Genomic DNA, 21,833 nt, shown 5'->3' with positions numbered 1-21,833 from the left:
TTGGAAGGAAGGCGGTTGTAGGAATTCAGTAAGCTGACGACTGCGCTGAGGGCACAAAGCCCGTGACGTAGCTCCTCGCTCACACCTGCTTGGATGAGTATCTTACTCTCGCTGTCCAAGCAGCGAGCAGCAGCCTCTCTCTGGCTCCGTCCACCCTGCAGGAAGATCTGGGCTCTGGAGCCAGGGTAAGACTTGCAGCAGTCTGGGAAAGGCAATGATCAGGGCCCGGGGGGTGGGGTGAAGACGAGAGAGAAAGATCTGTGGGGTGAGGAGTCTTCTGGTCCTCCGTGCCTCTTCTGGGACTCTGGTGGGCACATCGGCTGATCAGTGCAGATGCACGCAGAGTTTCGGTTTTGTTGCATATCTCTGATCCACCGAAGACTTTCAACATGCCTCTTGATGTTTATCCAGTTGGAACTCTTTACCTGTCTTAAAAGATGAATCATTCCATTTACATGAAATGCTCTGATTCATAGCTGAAGCCTGAAGTCATTTGTAAATCAGGCCTTTCATGAGGTCAAATTAAGAACTTCAGTTTTTTATTTCTGTTTTGAATGCACTGTTATTAGGAACTATATATTGCAGGCAATTAGAATGATGGCTGTTGACTCTTCTGTACTACATGTCATCTACTGGCTTCCAGGAAAAGACATGAAGATATGTAGGTGTGACCCCAAATCCATGTAGTAAAAGGTTACTCTGCGGGTGACTACTTACAGAAATTATCTTCCAAAGAGTGTATAAGGATTTGGGAATCTGGAAAATATACTGTGATATTCCAAGGAAGTCAGTCAGTCAATAGTTAATCGAACTTGTTTAAGAAGCCCACTTCTTTGCTACTGTTTGAAGGAAATACCAAGATATCAAAATATAATCTGATCTCAGAAGGATTCTTGATGGGTAAGATCAAATAAATTAAAATTACTAATATTAGTAATACTAAGCACAGTTAAGCTTTGGTTTGTGACAGAGATGATTAATACTACTTATTTATGCTTTCCATCTTTATTTTAAATATTGTCTTTTTTCCCCTATTCTAGGATTATGAAACTGAACATCATGCTCTTCCTACAGACACCGTAGAACGATGTCATCCCAGTCTTAAAACACCTGCAAGAAAGGGGACAGTACTTTTCCATTAGTAAGTAGCAAGGGGGAAATGGCAGCCAACTTTTCAGCTCTGTATGAATGTGGATTTTGCCATTGCTTTCATTGATGCAACAAAGATGATTATAGGTTGGGTAAGTGACGGGGAGGGAACAGGAGAGTGGTAGGGAGGAATATGTGGCATCATAGTCTGTTGAATTATGGAATTGTGGATCATCTAATATAATCCCATTGAATGATTGAGCTATATAAAATTACCCAGCTAATGTGTATATCTATCAATGAGCTGATGAGGATGCAACAGTCCAGATGTTAGAACATTTTTTTTAAAGTTACAAGATTCTTAGTAGACCTGGGCCTTGAACATTTGAATCTCCGATGAGATTATGCTGATTTTTTTTCCTATGATACCCAGATGTAAAAACAGATCTTATGACACTTCTAAAATTAGAAATTGAGTCAAACAACATGCATTTATGGAAAGATCTTACAATCTCAGCAAACTATCACACATTGTAAAGGATCATCATAAAAATATTAATAATTTCCATTTACTGAGTATTATATTGAAGACACAATGTTAGGTGCTTTATGTATGTTGTGCCACACCCTTTGCAAACCAAAGCTGTTGATGTGATAGTCCCCATTTTACAGCAGAGAACCCTGATGCTCAGGATTTCTGAGAACTGATGGTTTCTAAAAAAAATTTTTTTTTTTAACGGTTATTTATTTTTGAGACAGAGAGAGACAGAGCATGAATGGGGGAGGGGCAGAGAGAGAGGGAGACAGAATCGGAAGCAGGCTCCAGGCTCTGAGCCATCAGCCCAGAGCCCCACGCGGGGCTCGAACTCACGGACCACGAGATCGTGACCCGGGCTGAAGTCGGACGCTCAACCGACTGAGCCACCCAGGAGCCCCGAGAACTGATGGTTTCTAAAGACTATGTTTTTTTTTTTGGTTTTTTTTTTTTTTTTTTTTTTTTTTAATATATGAAATTTACTGTCAAATTGGTTTCCATACAACACCCAGTGCTCATCCCAAAAGGTGCCCTCCTCAATACCCATCACCCACCCTGCCCTCCCTCCCACCCTGCCCTCCCTCCCACCCGCCATCAACCCTCAGTTTGTTCTCAGTTTTTAACAGTCTCTTATGCTTTGGCTCTCTCCCACTCTAACCTCTTTTTTTTTAATAAGCCATAGAAAGTTGCTAATTGGGAATTAAAAGAAAGCTGAGCCACAGAAGTTCAACTGTAAGGTAGGACGCTGGTTACCTTCACAATGATTAACCAGTCATCAGTGGTTATTATAAAAATACTAGGTCAAAAAAGCAGCATCTAAAAGAGGGGGCGGGGCTGGTTAGGGAGGGAAGGCATGCTGTATTAACTTGTGTTAAAAGCTGTATGGAAACTAAATAATATCAAGAGCAATGCCAGACAACTAGCAATGAAATTTGAATATATGGGTGTGAAAAATTCTGTTTCAGAAATCTATTCATTTAGGTTTACTTGCACAACCAGAATTTGCTAAAATATAAATAGACGTAACATGTATTGTGCTCTAAGGTTCTCTCCACCTCCCTTCTTTCTACAGATAAAGCAAATACTTCATCCTGCTCTGAGAACCAACAGTAAGTGATAACTCATTTATTTTAATGTGAACATTTATGTGTCCGTCATCTTTGTTTTTCCAGTGGTAAAAATAATATATTTAATACGTTTATCTATGATTTTCAAAATGTTATGGATAAATTTTTATTAAGAGAATCAAGTTAATTTTACTCTTTACTCATTTTATCAAGTTGAAACCCAAATTAATTCTTTACACTTCAGCTTAAAATAGATAATAGAATTCTCGTGTTTGACTTCGAAACAATTATTCTAGAACCATCTTAACTAGAAGAAATGTAAATATGGCAAATTGCATATATTATATACTTCCATATTGATAATTTTTGCTATGAACATGCATTGTTATGTATTAATACAGGTATTATTAAAATAGGGATGAGTGCCTCCAGTGTGCTACAAAATGATTGCTTTTCTCAGGTGAAAACAATGTTCCTGTCAATGTGCATTGGCTTTGACCTTACTTGGTTGAAGGTTAATTTCTGAAGTTACTTAAGAACTTACCATTGGCATAGATAAATTAGCCTAATCTTCAATTTCTTCATCTGTAAAATATAGCCATACTCACCAAGGTATGATGGTGAAATTAGACATCAAGTTTTGCATTGCACTGTCAATAAATGTTCATTCCTCTCCTTTTTGTGAGCACATTATTGAGGATAAAGGGAATGCAGGGAACAGGTATCAGTTGTCTACTATTTACCCATCAATAAGTCCTGAGAAGTACCACAGATAAATTGTTCAGAGTTTTCTTTCTCTTCAAGAATTTGGGAGTACCAATCTCACATGAAGAACACAAATCAATGTAGCATTCCCTTAGTTTACAAAGTTAGTAATTTATATGACTAACTGCCAGAAGATCAGTGCTTATTTAAGCTTAGTGGGTTTGTTGCTTTGCCTAAAGGACCAAGAATTTTTTTTGACATACTGAGAAAGGACAACATGGGCCACCCAATGTTGAATGCCTTTTAAAAAGTTAGTGAATATATTAAACAACTTTTATACCAAATCATGAGTTCAGCAAATTTGGACAGGCTAGATTTTCAATATATTATTTGTATTTTATTTTTTTTATACGGGTAAATTTGAGATATAGACAAGTATAAGGAATAAAATCAAAATAATTTCTAATCCCTCTGCTGGGGAAATAACCACTAATAAAGTGTACATTTATTTCTGTATAATAATAATCTTGGAATCTTGATTAAAGTCATATGTCAATAAAAGAACAAACAGTTCTGGTTTTTATAGAACACCAAGAGATGGTGCACATTGAAAATAAACTTTCCCCAAAGATTGGGATTATTAATCAATACAGTATCAATTAACTCTGAAGAAATCTGGTTTTCCATATTTTTAATGGATTTTAATGGAGCAATAGAGCTGAGCAGAAACATGGAGATATATTCCTAACCTTTATAGGTATACTTCAAGAGCGTCAGACAAGTGTTTCAATTTATTTTTTATTGTCCCTATCAGTGACAAAGTTGATTCCACTATGATTTTGCTTGCACCAGATGAAATCTTGTTATATTTCTCATGAATTTGGGAATTACAGTTCCATTAAAATAGCCAAGATCATTACATTGTTTTTTTCCTTATAGTCAGAGGTCTATGTACTACATATTTTAATGCAGAACTTTGCTCTCTTTGATTTACTTTCCAGCAATGGCTGTATTCCCGATAGTGTTGTTTCTGGCTGCTGTGCTGCTTCCATCTTTACCCACAGAAGCAAAGGTAAAGTTAAATTGTAAAATCTTTCTAAAGCTATCCAGGTATCTTTCGGGATGGCTAGGTCCTTTGAGAGTAGAAGGGGCAAGAGTGGACATCACAAAGTACTGATTGGTAGCTCAGATCCCTTAACACAATTATCTAGATGACATTCTAAGGCTGAGCTCTCCAATACAGCAGCCACTAGTCATATGTGGCTAATGAACACAATGTGGCTTGTCCAAAACAAGATATACTGTAAGTATAAAATACACACTAGATTTTAAAGATGTAGTACTGAAAAAGAAGGAGGAGGAGGAGGGGGAGAAAATATATTCAATAACTAACTTAGATATTCAAAACTCGATGGAATTATATTTTAGATAATTAAATAATGTATTAGGTCTAAGGGCTGTTGGAAGAAATAAATGCAAGCTATGTGGCTTAGAACAACAGAAATTTATTCTGTCACAGTTCTGGAGACCAGAAGCTTAAAATTTAGATGTCGGCAGGGCCACACTCCCTCTGGAGGATCGAGAGGGAAATCTGTTGTCTGTTTTTCTTTTAGCTTCAGGTGGCTTCCACCAGTCACTGGGATTACTAGGCTTGTGGCTATATCACTTACTCTCTACCTTCCCTTCTCCTTTCTGTGTCTCTTATAAGGGTACTTGTCATTTGATTTAGACCCTACTTGAATAATAATAATCTTGAATAATCCAGGATGATTTAATATTGAGATCCTAAACATAATTATATCTACAAAGACTCTTATCTAGATAAGGTCACATGGACAGAATCTGGGGATTAGGACGTAGACATACAATTTTTGTAGACTTCTAGTCAACTCATTACAAATAAAATTTATTATTTAAAATAATGTGAATACATTAAAAAACCATACACCACAATAAAGTAGCATTTATTTCCAGGATGCAAGTGTGGTTCAATATTTGCAAAACAATCAATGTGAATCATGTGATTAAGAGAAAGAATAAAAAATATACAATAATTTCAATAATTCTAAAAAAAAAATTGATGAAGTACAACATCCTTTCATGATAAAAAGCCTTTGGAAAGTAAGTCTGGAGAGAACACAAGATAATAAAGGCCTTATGTGAAAACTCACAGCAACATCATACTCAATGGTGAAAAAATGAGAGCTTTTCCCCTTAGGTCAGGAATAAGATAAGAATGCCCTCTATCACCACTTTTTATTCCACATAGTAGTGCAAGTCCTCACCACAGAAATTAGACAACATAAAGAAATGAAAGGCATCCAAATTGGTAAGGAAGAAGTAAAACTCTCACTATTTGCACATGACAGAATACTATATATAGAAAACCTGAAAGACTCCACCAAAAAACTACTAGAACTGATAGGTCAATTCAGGAAAGTCACAAGATACAAAATCAATATACAGAAATCTGTTGCATTCCTATACATTAATAATGAAGCATCAGAACGTGAAATTGAAAAAACAATCTCATTTACAGTTGCACCAAAAACAATAAAATATTTAGGAATAAACTTAGCCAAAGACATGAAAGACCCATACTCTGAAAACTATAAAATGCTGATAAAAGAAATTCAAGAGGACACTAACAAATGGAAAGACATTCCATGCTCATGGGTTGGAAGAACAAATATTATTAAAATGTCTATATTACCCAAAGCAATCCACAGATTTCATGCAAGCCCTATCAAAATACCAACAGCATTTTTCACAGAGCTAGAACAAGGCCCCTAAAATTTGTATGGAACCACAAAAGACCTCAAATAGCCAAGCAATCTTGAAAAAGAAAAGCAAAACTGGAGGTATCACAATTTCAGACTTTAAGTTACATTACAAAGCTGTAGTAATTAAAACAGTATGGTACTGGCATAACAATAGACACATTGATCAACAGAATAGAACAGAAAACCCAGCAATAAACCCACAACTGACAGTCAATTAATTTTCAACAAAGGAGGAATGAATATACAATGGGAAAAAGACAGTCTCTTCAACAACTGTTGTTGGGAAAACTGGACAGTCACATGAAAAAGTATGAAACTGGACCACTTTCTTTCACCATACACAAAATTATAAACTCAAAATGGATTAAGGACCCAAATGTGACACCTGAAACCATAAAAATACTACAAGAGAGCACAGGAGGTAATGCCTCTGACATCAGCTGTAGGGACACTTTTCTAGATCTGTCTCCTGAGGCAAAGAAAGTAAAAGCAAAAATAAACTATTGGGACTACATCAAAACAAAAAGCTTCTGAACAGTGAAGGAATCAACACAACTAAAAGGCAGCCTAGAGAATCGGAGAAGACATTTGCAAATGACATATCTGATAAAGGGTTAGTATCCAAAATATATAAAGAACTGATACAACTCAACATGCCAAAAACAAATAATCCAGGGGCGCCTGGGTGACTCAGTTGGTTAAGCATCTGACTTCAGCTCAGGTCCTGATCTCACTGTCTTTGAGTTTGAGTCCCGCCTCCGGTTCTGTGCTGACAGCTCAGAGCCTGGAGTCTGCTTCAGATTCTGTGTCTCCCTCACTGCCCCTCCCCAACTCACACTCTGTGTCTCTCACACTCAAAAATGAATAAATGTTTAAAAAAATTTTTTTAATAACAATCCAATTGAAAATGGACAGAAGAGGAGTGCTTGGGTTGTGCAGTCAGTTAAGTGTCCAACTTCGGCTCAGGGCATGATCTCTCAGTTCGTGGGTTCAAGCCTTGCATCAGGCTCCGTGCTGACAGCTCAAAACCTGGAGCCTGCTTCTGATCCTGCATCTCCTTCTCTCTCTGCCCCTCCCTCATTCATACACAGTTTCTCTCTGTCTCAAAAAATAAATAAACATTAAAAAAAATTTTTTAAATGGACAGAAGACATGAACAGACATGTCTATAAAAAAGACATACCAATGGTCAACAGACACATGAGAAGATGTTCAACATCACTCATGATCAGAGAAATGCAAATCAAGGCTGCAATGAGATACCACCTGACACCAGTCAGAATGGCTAAAATAAAAAAACACAAGAAACAAGTGTTGGAGAGGTTTTTGAGAAAAAGGAACCCTTGTGTACTGTTGATGTGAATGCAAACTGGTGCAGACACTGTGGAAAACAGTATGGAGGTTTCCAAAAAATTAGAATTACCATGTGACTCAGTAATTTCACTACTGGATATTTACCCATAGAATATGAAAACACTAATTAGAAAATATATATGCACCGCTGCATATATCATTATTTACAATAGTCAAACTATGAAAGCAGCCCAAGTGTCCACTGATAAATGAATGGATAAAGAAGATGTGGCATATATATATATATATATATATATATATATATATATATATATTCAGCCATAAAAAAAGTATTAAATTTTACCATTTGCAGTAACAGGGATAGATCTAGGGAGTATAATGCTAAGTGAAATAAGTCAGTCAGAGAAAGACAAATACCATATGATTTCACTCACGTGGAATTTAAGAAACAAAACAAATGAACAAAGGAAAAAAGAGTGAGCAAGCAAGACAGAGAGAGAGAAACCAAGAAACAGACTCTTAACTATACAGAACAGATGGTTACCAGAGGGGAGGTGGGTGAGGAAATGAGGAAAATAGGTGATGGGAATTAAAGAGTACACTTATTGGGGCAGTTAGGTGGTTTAGTCAGTTAAGCATCTGACGCTTGATTTCAGCTCAGGTCATGATCCCAGTTTGTGAGATAAAGCTCCCCTTTGGGCTCAATGCTGACAATGCAAAACTTGCTTCGAATTCTCTCTCTCCCTCTCTCTCTCTCCCCTCCCCCTGTTTGCATGTTCTAAATAAATAAATAAATAAATAAACAAACATTTAAAGAGTACATTTATCATGGTGAATAAGATATAAATATATATATAAAAGAAATTAATATTATCTGCTTCTTATTTTATTTTTTTTAAATGTGACCACCAAAAAGTTAAAATTACATATTATGCTTGAATTGTTTTTCTAATGGACCCATGGTCTATGATTTAAAAAGTAAATGATAGTCTTCTCCTCACAAGCTCTTTTCTTATTTACTTTTTAAAATTCATATCAGTGTGATCTCAAAAAGAAATTAACAATACCATAACCCTAAATTAACACAACTTCATGTATCACCATGTTTAATTTTCATCATTACTGTATGGTAAAAATATACCAATTTTTTACATTAAAAAAATGTACAACCTCTTGGGGCACCTGGGTGGCTCAGTCGGTTGAGCGTCCAACTTCAGCTCAGGTCATGATCTCACGGTCCGTGAGTTCAAGCCCCACATTGGGCTCTGTGCTGTCAGTTCAGAGCCTGGAGCCTGCTTTGGATTCTGTGTCTCCCTCTTTCTCTGCCCCTCCCCACTCGCGCTCTGTCTCTCTCTCTCAAAAAATGAATAAACGTTAAAAAAAATTTTTTTTAATGTACAACCTCTAAAGGTCTTAGTGTTTGTTTTGCTTTGTTATTCATGCTCATAGACTTGGTATGTGAGAGCCCTACTCTTGAACTCAACTCTTACAATTAGAATAAGCTACTTTGAAGAAGTGGTATATATATACAATGGAGTATTACTCAGCAATCAAAAAGAATGAAATCTTGCCATTTGCAACTACGTGGATAGAACTAGAGGGTATTATGCTAAACAAAATTAGTCATAGAAAGACAAATATCATATGACTTCACTCATATGAGGACTTTAAGACACAGAACAGATGAACACAAGGGAAGGGAAGCAAAAATAATATAAAAACAGGGAGGGAGACAAAACATAAGAGACTTAAATATGGAGAACAAACAGAGGGTTACTGGAGGGGTTATGGGAGGGGGGATAGGCTAAATGGGTAAGGGGAATTAAGGAATCTACCCCTGAAATTATTGTTGCACTATATGCTAACTAACTTGGATGTAAATTAAAAAAAAATAAGATATAATAAGCTACTTTGCTTAAATAATCCCAAGAACAAAATCCATCATCCTTTTCAATGATTAGAGGGTATGTGTCCATATAAAGTGTCTATCTCTTGATCAGAAAATCTCTGAATGTGAGAAGCTCTGGTCATTGCTGTTTCCCCACCTTTCTTTAACCCTTCTCTTAGAAGAGGACATCCAAGGACCACAGAATGCTAGGACTAGAACTCATCAGACCAGAGAATCCTGACACTGGGTCAAAACTCATTTGGCATTCCGTAATACAGATTTTAAGATTCCTTTAAACTCCAAGATGAAACTTGAGCTCCACCCTTATCCTATCTGCTGCAGCCTGATTGAATATGAATGAATGTGTCTTAATGTTCCTATTGTGTGCCTTTGTGGTTATAAAATATTATCACTTATATGTCTATAAAAAGCATAGAGAAGGTGAAGAAAACCATATGGGGCAGAAGGTATGTAAAGAATCTTATTAGCAAACATTTAGTGATTCAAAAGAGCAAAATATATCTCTCTTTTAAATAATTTTGTAAATGAAGACCAGGAAATGACCAGAGATATAACAAAGGATTGGGAAGGACCATAAAGGAGAAAAAGCACATTAAGAGTTCCTTGAAACTAGAAATTGGCGTCTGTGGCCTCAGAGGAGATTTTAAGTTATCATGCCATGAATTTTATTCTCATTCTTGAAGCTTCAAGTTACTTCTTTTCTATTTGTCACAGCTTTGGCTCAGGTCCATTGGCAATTCTTAACAACTACTATGAGCCTGAACGGAATGCTCTTTAAAGTGATCTTTGTTCCTTCAAATTAACTTAGCCCCCACCATACGCAATTTTAACAAATGTTAAAAAGATAACCTTAATTTTATTTCTCTTTAGGATCCATCCTTTACTGCCTTGTTAACCACTCAAACTCAAATCCAAAAAGAGATTGTAAATAAACATAATGAATTAAGGAAATCAGTTTCTCCACCTGCCAGCAACATGCTGAAGATGGTAAGAAGCAGTGATAAAGCCTAGTGGTATGAATCAGTGGTGGTAAGAGCAGGGAGCTGGTACTGGCATTTCTTAAGAACCTTGTGACTTACAAAGTTTTATGTCTGTTTTGCTATTTAATTTGAACTGCACTATGAGCAAAATAGAAATTAATTTTCCTTTGTAATGGTTAAATGATTTGTCAACGTTATAGGGCTTATTAAGTTGGGAAAGGCAAAAACTAGAAGCCAAATCTTCAGACATCAAATGTGAAGCCATTTTGTTCACTATCCACTTTAGTCTAAGATAATGGAGTCCCCTTTCCCTCATATATTTTATTTTTTGTAAGTAATCTCTATGCCCATGTGGGGCTCAAACTCAGGACTCCAAGATCAAGAGTCATATGCTCTACCAACTGAGCCAGCCTGGCACCCCCTAGGAGTCCCCTTTCCTTCAAAATCAGTGCCATTTAGGGTAGATAACAGCCGCTTTCCAGGGAATAGTCCAAAAAAGCTAGATATCTCCCATTTGAATGTAATGGGCTATGATTGAAATTGGGAACAATCTAGGCCTATTCATTACTAAGGAAATATAATTCAAGACTTCACATGTTGAGTACTTAGAGTAGTCCCATTACTAAAAATCCTATGTGTGGTTCCTATACAATCATAAATTGCCAGATATTATTTTATTAGATATTTCTCTCAGTAGTCACTTCATTTATGAACTTCTTTTCATGTAGAAATTGGCACTGGAGCAGATACACACACACACACACACACACACACACACACACACACACACACCTAACAAACAGGTCTTCTGATACCACTGACAATTAGATAATATACCTAGGGAAGTTTAAAGTAGTGCAAATCAACCGACCAAGTATGTTATAAAGCATATGCTTCTTTGGAGTTGAATCTCTAAGTGTATTTTTTTCTTGTGACATTTAGGAATGGAACAGAGAAATAGCAGCAAATGCCCAAAAATGGGCAAACAAGTGCACTTTAGAACACAGCAATGCAGAAGACCGGAAAACCAGTACGTAAATGAGCAAATATCTGTTAAATAAGTGAACAAATAAAATAATATTGCAAAATATTATGGAACATCAAATAGAATGGAACATTCTGGGACCTTGTAAGAAGATCTAGTAAATAAATGTTGCTTATACTGCTCTTCTTAAAATCAAAGTATCTGTATAGAGAGACATCCTTATAAGTACCATTTTGTGCTTTTGATTTTTTACATTATGCAAATAATTTCTGAAGCAACACTTCATTTGTTCCTCTCAACCAGCTCATGAGTCAACAGTCAACAGTCATCATTTCTCTAACTTTAAAGATTAGGGACATGGGAGAAATGACCTAAGAGCACATTCTGAAGTTGTATAGCCAGGCTTATTGATTTCTAATCCACTGCCCTTTTTGTGATATTGTGTAAGTGTTTGGCATTTTCATATCTCTTCTTTTATATTTATAAAATATACTAAATTGTTATTTTTTCTCTGAATTTTACTCTGAAAATACTTAAAGCTTTTAAAATCATGATGAATACTTTGCATATATTGATTAAGTTTTCAAGTTTTGCTAACTACGTTGTATGGACTGTGGGCTAATTTGCATAGATAATATATTATACTCAAAAACTATACAATATCTTATCAAGGGTTATAAAAACTATGAAAGAAAAATACTTTTATGCATAAATCTTACATAAAATAATTATTTACATTATCAAACATAATACATTTAGGCAACTCAGTTTGAAATTAATGAATTTTTACCTGTATTTTCATTATAATTATCGCTTATATTGTTGATGCTAATCTGTTAAAAATTGTGAAGAGAATGATGGTTTTCAGTAGAAGATGAAAACAAATGGTCTTAATGATGCAAATCTACATGGTTAGAGTCTTCGTTTATTTTTTCCATATTGAAGGTGATAGCCAAGAATATCTTATACTTGCTTTAAGCAGTATGTAGACCTTATATTTCAAGCTACCAAAATGTAAATATTATTTGAGATCTTGAAAAGATAGAGAAGGGGCACCTGGGTGGCTCAGTTGGTTAAGCATCCGACTTCGGCTCAGGTCATGATCTCACAGTTAGTGAGTTCGACCCCCGCGTCAGGCTCTGTGATGACACCTCAGAGCCTGGAGCCTGCTTCGGATTCTGTCTCATTCTCTCTCTGCCCCTCCCCCACTTGTGCTCTGTCTCTCTCTGTCTCTCAAAAATAAGTAAAAATGTAAAAAAAAATGTAAAAAAAAGAAAAGATAGAGAAAATTTCTGGGCAGCAAGACACTTCTTTCTTTTAATTTTATAATGGTAAGAATACTTAACATGCGACCTACACCTTTAACAAATAGTTAAATGTACTATACAATATTGTTGTCTAGGTAAAATGTTGCATAGAAGAATTTATTCATCTGAAATTATTTATCTTATTTATCTGAAACTTTATGCCCATTGATTGGTGACTTCTCATTTCTCCTTTCCCCCATCCCTGGCTACCACTATTCTACTCTTTGATTCTATGAATTTGACTATTTTAGGTACTTCTTGTAAATGGAATCATGTAGTAGTTGTCTGTCTATGACTGGCTTATTTCAGTTAACATTTTCAAGATCCATCCATATTGTCTCACCCAAATGTAGAATTTCCTTCCTTTGTAAGGATGAGTGACATCCATTGTATGTATATGTGTCTTTTTGTTCATCCATTCATCTGTCCATGGATTTTAGGTTGTTTACACATGGTGGCTATTGTGAATGGTGCTGCAATGAACATGAGAATGCTAATATCTCTTTAAGAACCTGATTCCAGTTATTTTGGATAAGTACTCAGAAGTGGTATTACTGGATCATTTGGTAATTCTAGTTTTAATTTTTTGAAGAACCCGTGTACTTTTTTCCATAGCACCTATACCATTTTTATTTCCACCAAAAGTGTACACCATTCCAATTTCTCCACATTCTTCACTCATTGTCCTTTCTCCACCCATCATAAACATCCTTACCGATATAAGGTGATATCTCATTATTTTGATTTGCATTTCCCTGATGATTAGCAACATTGAGCACCTTTTCATATACCTGTTGGTCATTTGTATATCTTTGGAGAATGTCTATTCAAATTGTGGTCAGAAAAGATCCATAGTCAATTCCTCAGGCAGGCCCCTGAAAACAAAGGATCTTTGGGCATTCCAGCCAACTCTTTCCCTATCCAGGAAGAGGCTAGAAGCTTGCGATTTTTATCTCCTCACTCTATGCTGAACAAGGAGGGAAGCTATGGCAAATCTTTATTCTCATGAGCCCCACATCTTGTTACGTGAGGTCTGTTAACATTCTCAGAGAGGCAAGTCAGAAGTCAGTCCTTTGAGCAGCATCTGGAAAATTTGTGGCCCTGGATGCCCAGACCAACTCTTTCCCACCTTTGGGAGAAACAGGCTCTGTTTCTGAGAAAGGGAGAGGAGCCATGGCATCTACCAATCCAAACCACCATCTCTATTGTCCCCAGGGGGCAAGACTGTGACTGCGCCAAACCTGTCAGAGCTCCAAGAATACCAAGACATATGTCAGTTCTTTGGGCAACCTTGGAGAAATTCAGGCATTAGACACACCAATCAACACTTTGTTTCCCAAGGAGGAAACTGAGAACTATAATTTTTCATATGTTTGCTCTGTGCTGAGCCAGGGAGAGGAGATATGATATCTACCAGCCCCAGACACTATCTCCATTCTCCTCCAGGTGGCTAGCCTGTGCCTGACTACCAGAGCTCCAAGACTAACAAGACAGAACCCACCCATCTGGGAAGTTTTCTTTGGGAAAGGTTGGGTGGCTGGACACATAAACCAATTCTTTCCTTCCCCTGGGAGAAGCCGGGAGACATGGGATTTCTTCCTGATCATATGGCAGGCACTGTGCTGAGGGTAGGTATTCTAGCAAGAGGGTGTCCCAATTTCCCTACAGGCTTCAGTGAGTCTGGGCTCATATTTTTCCAGAGTATAGAAGCCTTTCCATTAGTTTGGGAATTCTCACAAGGGCAATTTGCTTGGGAATTGTTGCTGAATCAGTGTGTTTGTTAGGGGAAGGAGAATCCGGGCTTCCTATCCTGCCATCTTGCTGATGTCACCCTGCAAGGTTTTTCTTACCAAATCTTCTGAGGAAGATTTGGCCTTATGACATTCTGATTCATTGATTAAGGGAGGATCCAAAAACTTTCAAAACTTCCATTCCCCCCTGATGTCAGTTGCCTCTTAACTGGTGCTCTTAAAATCACTTCTAGATCTTTTTATCCAAGTTCACACAAAATCATAATCATAATCATAATCATAGTCATAATCATTTACTCAGAGTCCAGTATATGAAAAATCTCTGGTGAGGGTGAACAAGAAGAGGAAAAGAATAAAAGGTGGTCACTGCTTTTTGCAAATTTACAATACAAAGCTGAGAGCATAGAAGATATTGCACATGTGAATTTAGCATGAAAAAGAATGCATTTTTGGCAATCCAGAGGATTTTTAAAGCATACGGTCTTCTCAACCTACTCAAAGTTGTACATGTTGAGGCCAGCCTTAGCATGCTAGACAGATCTGTCTTCTATTCAACTTTATAGATGATAAGGACAGAAGTCCTTTTATTATGTATTAACAGTTAGCAAGTATAGGCACTATGTTTGAAAGGCAACATCCTTGTGTTCATATAGTTGGTTGCTTTTGCCATTGCATAGTTTATTGCTTCCTCATGAATGATGTTTCTCTTTAGGTACAAAATGTGGTGAGAATCTCTATATGTCAAGTGACCCTACTTCCTGGTCAAATGCGATCCAAAACTGGTATGAGGAACGCAATAATTTTGTCTATGGTGTAGGACCTAAGAGTTCCAGTTCAGTTGTTGGACATTACACCCAGGTAAGAGAAACAAATGAAAACACTTTTGCCGCAAATGCTCTAATATAGAAAGCATCTTTAAATTATGACCAAGCCCTGGGGCGCCAGGTGGCTCAGTCAGTTAAGTGTCTGACTCTTGATTTCGGTTCAGGTTCCTGAGATCGAGCCCCATGTAGGGCTCTGAGCTGACAGCGTGGTGACTGCTTGGGATTCTCTCTCGTCCCTCTGTCTACCCCTTCCCCACTTGTGTATGTTCTCTCTCTCTCTCTCTCTCTCTCTCTCAAAATAATTAAATAAATTTTAAATTATGACCAAGTCCAATATTTAATTTGGGTAAGAGCCTGACTAGACAGAATAGTCCTAGCATTAGCTGGTATTTCATCTAGAGCTGTCTTTTTTCCCCATAGTTTGCAAAACTCTTGGTAAGAAAGCATACTCCATACTTTTTCTAAATTAGGATTGGATAAAATAGTGAATGTATGTTAAAATTTAATATTTTAAAATTTGTGACTTGTTTCAATAATTGAACTAAATATTTCCATAAGGTACTTGGCTACAAACTATAATAGTACCATGTTTTCAGTTTTACATTTGTTATTATTTTTTCAATATTTTCTATCTTCTTTAATGTACTCTCCCATATTCCTTTTTGGATTTGTAGCTTGTCTGGTACTCCTCTTTCCACGTTGGATGTGGAATTGCCTATTGTCCCAATCAAGAAAGTTTAAAATACTACTATGTTTGCCAATATTGTCCTGCGTAAGTATATACTTTAGAGTTTAATACAATAATTCTATGTGCAGTTTAATATTTTGAAATTCTTACGGAATAAACAAACTGGGATATAAAACACATTTCAGTAAAGGGAATGAAGGAATTTTTTTTTCATTTTTTAAAATTCATGCATAGTTGATCCACAATGTCATATTAGTTTTAGGTATATAACATAGTGACAAGTCTATACCTTATGCCATGCTCACAAGTGTAGCTATCATCAGTCACCATGCTATTACATGCTATTACAATACAATTGACTATAGTCCCTATGCTGTACTTTCTATCCCCATCACTTATTTATTCCATAACTGGAAGTTCATACCTCCCACTCCTATTTACCCATTTTACCCATCCCCCACCCCCTTGTACCTATGGTCTGTTTCTGCTTTTTGCTTATTTGCCTGATTTGTTTTTTAGAATCCACATACAAGTGAATCATGTGCTATCTGTCTTTCTCTGTCTAATTTATTTCACTTAGCATAATACTCTCTAGGCCTATCCAAAAGGGATAAATCTTTAGAAATGCCTTTTAAGTTGTGATACATTCAATTATCAGAGAAGAGACCATATTCTAAATTCCAAGTGTAAAATCTGAAACTCTCTTTCCTTAATGTGACATCTTTTCTCTCAGTGACCTTTCCCTTAGGCTCACAGCTATAATGAGGGAAAGTATGGGTAGTGTGCATTTCTGTAGATTTGATGTCATTAGTTCTCACTAACTTCATACTCTAGGAAGGTGGCAGCCTGATGGTTAAGCAAGGGATGGTAGTGGACTGGGAAACTGGGAATGGCTGATTGTGATTTCAGCTCTTTCTGCTAAAATGTTCCCACCCCTGCTTATCTAAAACGCTGCCTATGTTATTACCATCACAGATGATTCATTCATTGGCTCTCAAAGGTGTTTTCAAGAGATCTTTAATGTATTTCGGAGTCCAGGAGAGAACATCCTTAATCCTTGTTTTTCAGAAATTTGCACAAAATCTCCATAATGAACCATTCTTTAAGGTCCTGACTTGCAGCAGGAAATGTGTTCTTTCATCAAAGATTATGTTTGAACTTACCCAGAATAAATTCTGTGGATATACTGAAGATCTAATCTCAGCATATCTGTTAACCCTAATTTCTTTAAATGTTTGAAATTCCTTGCCACCAGGGACAGGAGACCCCTAAAACCAAGCTTCCTTCAGGTTTTATTTTGAGACTGTCGATAACCCAAGTATATAGATCTCCCGTTTGAGAAGTATGACTTCCAATGCCATCTTCCTGCAAGCACCTATGAGGGTTTAGTAGAAGGAATTGAAAAGTTCTTAGGAGAATGCATCCAAATTCACTGTCTGGCTATAAGAGAGGAGGGTCTGACGCCAGGTATCTGAAGTGAGAGCTGGAGTGAATAATGAGGGAAAGCAGGGGTGAGAGCACTTTCGGAACATGTTTGTGTCTAGTTCACATTTTTCCAGGGGCTCACACACATTCAGATATATCCTGTGTAGAGCCTGAGATTCAAATGCATGGGCTTGTGTCTTTGTCCCACTTGACACTATTGATATTTGGACTCCCTTGTATTTCAAATGAATTAAATGGCCAATAGGTAATGATCACAAGCGAGTTATAACTTAGTGACTATAATGTTATTACACTCTGGATATTCATGCTTCTCAAAACTTTTTTTAATTAACGTTCCCTTTTTAGTAAACATAAAAATATTTCACATACCACCTCTAGAAATTCACAAACCTTCTTTTCCTTCCCTGTCTGACAAGCACACACACCACTAACTACTCTCATTCTAAAAGTAAAATGTATATGTGTGTGTGTGTGTGTGTGTGTGTGTGTGTATGAAATTTGGTATTTTATTATGTTTCAAATAAAAATGATATTGTAATATTAAATATTCTTTTCCAAACCATAATCCCTATGTCCCAGAGGCTCTTTTGTCTCTCTTGGGGGATATGCTCTATTCCCTAGCACTCACATTGGGTGTACTGTCTTAACAAATTTGACCATGTCTAGTGGGAGATGAAAAGTGTTGCCACATTGAAATATACTCTGAAAACTTTACACTCCCATTAATGTGATTTAGTTGCTCAGACTGAAAAATTATAGTCAAGGACATGGGTCAATATGTGAAGTATTTTCTTAATTTGAATGTTACTCACTGGGAATTATAATTTTTCAGTTTTGTTAACATACCTAAAAGCATTTAATAGTCATCCATATTTGGTAATTTATACTGCTTTTGGGGAGTATAAACTAAATTGTAAAGTGAAGTTATTTGACATTATGTATTTTATTCCAGCGGTAACAATGTGAGTAAAAAGAATACCCCTTACCAGCAAGGAACACCTTGTGCCAGTTGCCCTGGTAACTGTGAGGATGGACTATGCAGTAAGTTTGAAGTGATTACCTTGCTATTATAAGAAACAGTTGATGTTTTATTTTATTTTTATGGGTTAAGAAATCTCCTAAAGGAACCAATTTAAATAGTATCCTTATGCAAAAGACAAATATGTTACTTAACAGACTGTGTTTATGTAAATATTTTACACAGTTTATTTAGTAACCTACACATTACTTGCAGTGAAAATATTACCACATGTAAGATAATGAAAGATCTACCATCAATGTGTTTTTGTGACTATGCAAAGCTCATTAATATTAACTATACATATTTCTGATAGGTCATTTCCTCAAAGTTAGTATCATTATACCAAAAGTCTTATTTTGAAATGTAAATCTATGGGTGTAAGATCACATTATAGCTCAATCTAGACAGGCAAATGAAATATTTTTGTGTGCTAATGAGTTCATCATGCTGATTTCCTCTTTTTTCTGTAGTATAATTGAAATCACAGTGTTTAACTTAATAATTACTCTCCCTGTGTTTTGATAGTAGTTTACTGCATATTTTTAATGGCAAAATCAAATCTGTATGTAGCACTGACTCATAGACCCACAAAAATATTGTTGCAACAGGAGAGAATTTAAAAAAATATCATATATATGATTTCTAAAGTTGTAATGAAGTAAAAATAGCTGTTAGCTCTTTATAGTTGGGATGCTTGGATTAAAATTATTATGAATAATAGAGTTGAATAAATATCATTTGTTGAGATTTTTACCTTTCAAGTACATTCACCTTTAGTTAGCATTCTTACTGACTGAATTATATAGGTATAATTCATAATATTGATTGTATTCAAGCTATAAATCAACTAATGAAGAAAAAAGGGTTACATATTACCAACTCTTCTGAATGCTATTTGCTAAGAAGCATGGAATTTATCCTGTTATCAATAAGCACTCAACTGAAAGGTTTTAAACAGAAGAGTGACAGGGCCAGAACCATGTTTTATAAAGAGCTTCCTAACAATAGTATGTAGAAACAATTGGATGGAAGCCAGCCAGAAAAGTGTTGAAAACTATGGGTTAAAAAAAAAAAAAAGATGTCTTTACTGCATTGCTGACAAAATGAATGAGAAAATTGGACAGGGTTGGAAAACAAGGAATAGAATAGCCAGGGTTTGTTACCTGTCCTGGTTGAATGCTGGTCTGAAGTAGGAAAGATGAAGTTCCGACTGATCCAGTCTCGGCCTAAATTAGTCAGAGAGCCATTTCTCTGAGATTGTGGGAGGGGTACAAGGAGACCATACCCAAGAATTGTCAACCTTGTGAGCAGTATGATGAGTATCTTGAAATTTGTTGAGTTTGGGGAGAATCCAAGAAATACCAGAAGGAAAGAGTGCATATTATCATTGTTTTGCATCTTTATCTTCCCATAGATACCTGTTTCTCCAGAAAGAAAGCTTTGGGGTCTGAAACAGTGCTATTGAAGAGTATGAAATGAAGGAAATATTCTCTATCAGCATATGTCTTACAAGTAGCCATTAGTCACATGTGACCTTTGAACACTTGAAATGTGGCTAGTAAGATTAAGGGACTAAATTTTTTACTTTAGTTTAGAATAATTTAAATTTCAATAGCTACATGTGACTAGTGGCCCCTACATTAGACTGCAGGTGTAGAGAGATTTATTTATATTCATTTTACTCTTTTGGCTAAGGGAGAAAAGTAGGTCAATTCATTTAGAAACATGACCAAATTCAAAATACAAAAGTGTTAGATTGATCAGTGAGCTTGACTAAGGCACCTGATATGTCCCTTAAGAAAGGAAAAGCCCATCATTGTGTAAGTGATGTTGACTTGTTTTGTCCAGTCTCCTACCCATATCATGCACTTTGAATGTGTGGATTGTTTTGCTGCTACTAAGGAATATGATAATGAGGTAAATAATTTGTTTTTGCCACAGCTAATAGTTGCGAGTATGAAGATCTCCTTAGTAACTGTGATTCCTTGAAGACAACAGCCGGCTGTGGACATGAATTGCTTCAGGAAAAGTGCAAGGCTACTTGCCTGTGTGAAAACAAAATTTACTGAGATGCCCAGTGTGCATTGCAAGACTAAGTGAAGAGGGCTGCATCATTTAGTTAATACATATCACAGGGGATTTTAGGCATGTTAGTTACAAATATGGTTCCACACAGTAGTGCATTTTTTTCTCCTGGATCTTTATAGAAATCTTTTTCATACAGTGATTTACAAAAGCAGCATAGTCTATGATGACAACTTCGGACTTTGATAGCAATTTGGTACTTTAAACTTAATGAATTGAATCAAGTTGAGAATTTTGAAAGTTGTATAATCATAGACTTTTGGTCACTGAAACGGGATCAGAATGGAGAAGTACATTTCTTGAAACATCATGCAAAAAAAAAAAAAAAAAAAAAAACTATAACATCATTGCCATTCCTACTACATGAATTTTTACTTGAATAAAGTTTAAATTCAAAGATTGACATGTACCTTTGTCTTATGGCCTCCTCTTTAAACAAAAGTAATCACATTTTAGAATAAAAAAATGATCCTTGCACAATATTTTTGAGTATTCATAGTTCACGCCAGCTAGACTCAGCCCAGATAAATGATTATACAGTGCAAAATTTCCAAAATATTTGCCTATAAAATTTTAACAAAAGTGGAAATCAGCTCTGTTCTTACTTATTCTTTGATATTTTGATCTCCCTACAGGTTTAGTTGATAAGTTAAAAGAAAACATTATCTGAGAGCATATACAAAGATAGCCTTCCAAGAAAAAAAAAATATTTCAGAGAGATTTATCATTTATAAGTTTGAATACATTCTCATTTAATATTGATGACAAAAACATGATGAATTAGACCCATTTTATAGGTGAGAAAACATACACAAGAAATCTAAAAACGGTTAAGTAGGCTGAGGTGCCTGGGTGGCTCAGTTGGTTAAAGCTCTGACTCTTGGTTTTGGCTCAGGTCATGATCTCACGGTTTGTGGTTCAAGCCCCATATCAGGCTCTACACTGCTAGAGTGGAGCTTCTTAGGATTCTCTCTCTCCTTCCTGCTCTCTCTCTCTCTCTCTCTCAAAATAAATAAGTAAACTTTAAAAGAAAGAATAAGCATTTTATGAAACCTAGTATCCAATCCTGATGAAACTCTCAGCAAAACAAGAAGGGAAGTTTCTCAGCTTGATAAAGAAAAGCTATAAACAAATGTATAGCTAACACTGTATTTAATGGTGAAAGACTGAATTTTTCCCCCTAAGTTCAGAAAATAGGCAAAGATGTCACTCTCATCACTAAGCATTATACTAGTCCTGGCCAGTGAATCAGATAAGACAAAAAAAAACATCTAATTAGAAATGAAGGAGTAAAACTGTCTTATGGATAGAAGTGATGACACACATAATCACCAATTGGGAAAT

The 21,833-nt window shown here is 36.1% G+C and overlaps 1 protein-coding gene across 1 annotated transcript; it reads left to right on the top strand.

Moving 5' to 3' along the window:
- The first annotated feature begins 76 nt into the window (after positions 1-76).
- Positions 77-20,898, top strand: LOC132667174 (cysteine-rich secretory protein 2-like). Its single transcript, XM_060615715.3, has 10 exons — positions 77-185; positions 1,041-1,141; positions 2,697-2,733; positions 4,398-4,468; positions 10,273-10,389; positions 11,325-11,412; positions 15,138-15,283; positions 15,924-16,021; positions 18,336-18,424; positions 20,346-20,898. The coding sequence occupies exons 4-10, from the start codon at positions 4,400-4,402 to the stop codon at positions 20,471-20,473; spliced, it is 735 nt and encodes a 244-aa protein (XP_060471698.1). The 5' UTR covers positions 77-185; positions 1,041-1,141; positions 2,697-2,733; positions 4,398-4,399; the 3' UTR covers positions 20,474-20,898.
- The last annotated feature ends 935 nt before the right edge of the window (positions 20,899-21,833 follow it).

Source organism: Panthera onca, chromosome B2, assembly GCF_046562875.1.
Source record: "Panthera onca isolate mPanOnc1 chromosome B2, mPanOnc1 haplotype 2, whole genome shotgun sequence".
Lineage (NCBI taxonomy): Eukaryota > Metazoa > Chordata > Mammalia > Carnivora > Felidae > Panthera > Panthera onca.
The sequence above is the reverse complement of the archived record's forward strand: the minus strand, read 5'-3'. Positions and strand labels throughout refer to the sequence as shown.